The sequence below is a fragment of the Penaeus vannamei genome, chromosome 36 (genome assembly GCF_042767895.1).
Source record: "Penaeus vannamei isolate JL-2024 chromosome 36, ASM4276789v1, whole genome shotgun sequence".
NCBI lineage: Eukaryota > Metazoa > Arthropoda > Malacostraca > Decapoda > Penaeidae > Penaeus > Penaeus vannamei.
The window spans coordinates 24211397-24216396 of record NC_091584.1 but is presented as its reverse complement, the minus strand read 5'-3'; the positions used below and the strand labels follow the sequence as shown (position 1 = coordinate 24216396).

Sequence of the window (5000 nt, the reverse complement as noted above, 5' to 3'; positions counted from 1 at the left end):
CTGATAACAGAATGCAATATAAGCATGTCACAGTTGCCATGCTATGTATATTTCGCTCTGCAACTTCTTAGGTAAGAAATAGACTAGGAACTTATTTTGTCACTCCATTTGTCACACCAAACATATTTTGTTCAAGATCACTAATGGGGTTTTGTTTGGGCTATGGCACGAACCTAATGTTAATGGGTGCAAGTGCAAAAGTTGAACGGAAGAGAAATTCTCAAATATCGTAACCAAACAGGATAATATGGTACTGTGAACAATACACTGATCGAAAATGCAGCTGAAAGGACAACATTCAGACCAAGATACACTGCAGCGAAACAGTTGAACAATAATGTGTCTGTGTAATGTCCTGATGCAGTTGCTCAACAGCTGAGCAACAATCCTATTTTTTTGCTAGTAATTTTAGCAACTGTTGTGAAGCAGTTGCGAAATGCGAGCGTATACATTATCCAGCGCCTGTTGTGAGACACTTCAGAAACACTTGCACAAATTTGTATTTTGTAATTGTTTTGCGACGGTCACTGAACAGTCGCACATCTGTTGTCTATATTTTGAAATGAATTTGTTAAGCAACTGTATCAGATACAGTGTTGAGCAAAAATGTAACTTGGTCTGGATTAGGTGTTAGAATCAAACACACAAATATATCTATATCAAATAATAAAAAAGTGTTCCCATTTTCAATACGAGTAACCATGAACCCACACAATCATTTATCGCACATGTAATTATCCCGTTCATTTCAGATCCACCAGTATGTTTCCTGCAAATAAGACGTTCCGGTATTTGGCGTCGGTCCTTGCCTTATGTTTCATTCCAGGTGAGATGATTCATCAATTATGGATTGTAAGACTCCAAATCTTCCTTAGTAAAAGATGCTTTCCTGTATTTGCATGTAGTCTTATTGAACTCACTTAATCCGCTGATTACACATGTCGCTATAGACAGCAGCTAATCAAAAGTGTAAAGAGAGTGTTGATTAACATGTTAAGTGCCCAACCTTTACTAATTGCAAATAAGAGTTGAGTTTTCATCTAATGAAGACATATCCAACAGCTGAGTCAAATGAGGAACCCTTTTGGGGTTTTGCCAACTTGACTTCGGGAAATGAGGGCTGTCTTGAGGGATACACTCTCGTGGGGAGCCAATGCCTCATGTTCATCACCTTCGCTCAAGAGAGCCACAGCGGCGCGAGACAAGTGTGTCACTCTGCTTCGGGAGAGTTGCTAGCCATTACTACGCCTTCGCAGTTTGTGGAAGTTGTAAATCATATCTATGCTTACGGTGAGAATTAGTCACCTCTTGTATCATAGTATTTTGGGTCAATCTGATATTCAGTCCTTCTTATCAATCTGCTATTTATCTCTGGAGATGTTCAATCTTTCGCGCCGCAAAGGTTACGATGGACGTCACTTCTGGCTGGACGGGTCAGATGCGCAGGCGGAAGGCAGCTGGGTGACTTCCTCTGGTGAACCAGTACCCCGAGGAACTCCCTTCTGGGCGGCTTTCCAAGATTTCCAAGAACCTAATAACTCCGAAGGAAATGAACACTGTCTAGAGATTGGTGCTCAGGAGTATTACTACATGAACGATGTTCCGTGCTCGAAGGAGAACAACTTCATATGCCAGTATAAGAATCAAAAGCAAGAAGGTGAAGTAACATATTTGTACAATTCTTTTGTATCAGACAGGTAAAATAATCTGTTCGTCATATAAAGAGGTGCATATTCAACTTGGAAAAACATTGTCGTCAGATTCCCCAGAAACCCACAGTGCTGAGGTTCTGCAGGCACCTGAAACTAAAGAGAGCAGTGGCCAGTGTCCAACCTTTTACGTGGAGGTTGGGGGCCTCTGCCTTATGTTCCTGACATGGGAAGAGCTGACCTGGCACGAGGCTCAACAATCCTGCGGCGATTTAAGCGACCTCCTGGCGATCACTGACGCGGAAGTATTGCGAGCTGTGTACCTCTACTTGCATCAAGAAAGTGGGTTTGCTGATTGGTATTAATCATGCTAATTAGTCAAGAAGAGTTTACAAAATATAAGTAGATTTGCTTATGACGAACACCTATCCACCTATTTTCTACATTGAATTATTGCCAGTACCATAGCAGGTCTATAATGATTCCCGGCTAAAGGACGTGTATTCATCAGATATAGCAGCCCATAGTTTCTGGCTGGGAGGTTCCGATTCAACTGAAGGGAACTGGGTCTACACCACAGGAGAGTCTGTCCCAATGGGTAAGTTTACCCGATTCTTAACCTCTTTTCAAGTTTTTATTCATTTTTCATTAAATTTTCATAAAACTAAATCTTATTAACCCATTACTGAATAATCACACCGTGGATTTGTTTTCTTTTGTAGATTTTTTGTATATAGATGGCTTCAAACAAAAGTGCTGAGCCAAGGAAACAATTAGTAAACTTGTATGATCTTACCTAATATATTCTCGAGTTTTCGGGAAAAAAAAGTTTCTATATAGTGCTAGTGTTATTGATGTAGATATTGGTATTACTGATATCAAAATTATTATAATGTCATTAATGATATTATCTGTGAAAACAAAATAAAAAGAATCTTACCAACCAAAAACCAAGGGAAAAGGTAAACAAGTGCAATGGGTAGGACTAGTAACTGACTTTTTGATGATTAAGTACTTGCGTAAAGACTAACAACATACGCCAAGGCACAGTGGATATTAAACACACACACACACACACACGCCATTAACAACAGATGGGTCAGGTTACTTCAAAACTACATATTCCTTTTTCACTCTCAATTTTCTCATTCTATGAAAGTCCTCCACTTTCTCATGCACAGAAACCACCCACAGGAACACCTGACAATAAATTTAGATATTTACACAACACCTAAGAATAAACTTGGATATTTAGATACTTAACCTTTTGCCACCTGGGAGGCAAGCCAGCCTCTGTGGGTGCCGGTCCCAAGCCCGGATAAATAGAGAGGGTTGGTGCCAGGAAGGTCATCCTCCTGTAAAAACCCATGCCAAAACCAATATATGGAATGAACTGTAACAGAACGGTTCACCCATAATGGCGACCCCATATAAAAATGGGAGAAAGCTGAGAAGAACAAAAAGATTTCGATAATCAACTTTTTTCCTTTTATTTTCAGGCACACCTTTCTGGGGTCTATATCGTGGAGGCAGTTCTGTTCAGGAACCCCAAGGAGGAAATGGTGAGAACTGCCTGATGATCAGTACGCGGGGTTCTCACTATTTCCGGGATGTGGCTTGTTCCTCGAGACTGAACCCTCTGTGTGTCTATCAAGGATAATCACAGCCTTATGTGTTATAATTGGAATGTGTTAGAGTGTAGTACGGAGAGACAAGAAATAAAAGGAAAATTATAATTAAAAAGAATATATCTTCTGATTCTACCCTTTTAATGCATATTGCACATGACTCTATTAATATGATTCTTCGTTATGCCTTTGATGTTATTTTGTTTACTTTTACGTGCATTGATTTTACAAGCAACGGGTAAGACAAAAGTGAAATTTTATATAAGAATTTGTATATATGTACGTGTATGTGCACGTGTATTTATAAATGTATACATATATATTTATATGTATATTTTTATATGTATATATGTATATATATATTTATTGTTATATGCATGTGTATAGAAATACGCTTATATTATTGAAAGAGAAAATGTTGGGAAAGAAAACAGCAAAATAGGAAAAATGGAAGTAAATATTACATAGCAGCCCCTCCAGGTTCACAATTTTTCTTTTTTCGGGAAAGTGTGATGTGAATCTCCTAACTCAGAAGTCTAAACAGCTGATGACAGAATGTAATATAAGCATGACGCAGTTGCTTTGATATTCACAGTGCTGTCTGCAACTTCTTAGGTAAGAAATAGACAATGAACTCATTTTTGTCCCACCAAACATCACTAATGCGGTTTTATTTGGGCTGTGGAACAAATTGTTATGTTAATTCAAGTGCAAAAGTCGAAGGGAAGAGAAATTCTAAAATATAACCAGACAGGATAATATGGTACTATGAACACAGATCGGAAATACAGCTGAAAGGACATTCATATACTAAAGCCAAATCCAGACCAAGATAAACTGCAGCAAAACAACTGAAACATTTGAACAACAGTGTGTCTGTAGTGTCTCGATGCAGTTGCTCAACAGCTGAGCAACAATCCAAATTTGTTGCTTCTCATTTTAGCAACAGTTGCGAAGCAGTTGCGAAACACGAGTGTATACATTATCCAGTAATTGTTGTAAGACACTCCAGAAACATTTGCATCAATTTGTATCTGTCTCGGGGCAATTACTGAACAGTCGCACATCTGTTCTGTTGTCTAAATTTTGAAAAAAAAAATGCTTAAAGTCACAACATAAAACAAAAATCTTGGGAGGAAACTGGCATTCACAAAGCTTCAATGGCACATAGTGTAGTATTGTCAGAGAACAATAGCCTTTCACGCAGCTATGTCGACTTGCATAACCTAGTGCCGTCAGGGTGCCGGTATTTGTATATTTAACATACACATTGCATAATGTCAAAAGTTAGATTACTGAGCATGAAAGTGCTACTAGATTAAGATGCTTGTCAGTTTAGTCTGCTTATGACCATGTACTTTTCTATGGTCTATTCTTAATTTTCGAGGACATACTGAGAATGGTAGATGGTCACAAGCTCTAGCTGTATTTGAAAGTCCTCAAAGTCATGTCTATATTGTGGAAAAACAAACACAGAGGCAAATGCAAAATTAATTGCTTCTTGACGTTAAATACCGATTATTTTCAAAACACGAAATGGGAAGGCTTCTGACGGCACTGAGTTATAAGAAGTAATGCATCTTCGCTGGATATTTTTTCATTATTGTTATTATTCTACAAGCACTCAGCTATACTAATCGACACATCTTCCTAATAGAAAACATTCTTTTCAAACTCATCAGGCTATTTCCTGCTAATGCATCGCTTCCTCATTTATGCAATA

At 38.3% G+C, this 5000-nt stretch overlaps 1 protein-coding gene across 1 annotated transcript; it reads left to right on the top strand.

Annotated features, from left to right (window-relative positions):
* The first annotated feature begins 13 nt into the window (after nt 1-13).
* Nucleotides 14-3392, top strand: LOC113819957 (macrophage mannose receptor 1). Its single transcript, XM_070114843.1, has 7 exons — nt 14-71; nt 753-826; nt 1063-1290; nt 1403-1657; nt 1761-1991; nt 2161-2247; nt 3149-3392. The coding sequence occupies exons 1-7, from the start codon at nt 25-27 to the stop codon at nt 3307-3309; spliced, it is 1083 nt and encodes a 360-aa protein (XP_069970944.1). The 5' UTR covers nt 14-24; the 3' UTR covers nt 3310-3392.
* The last annotated feature ends 1608 nt before the right edge of the window (nt 3393-5000 follow it).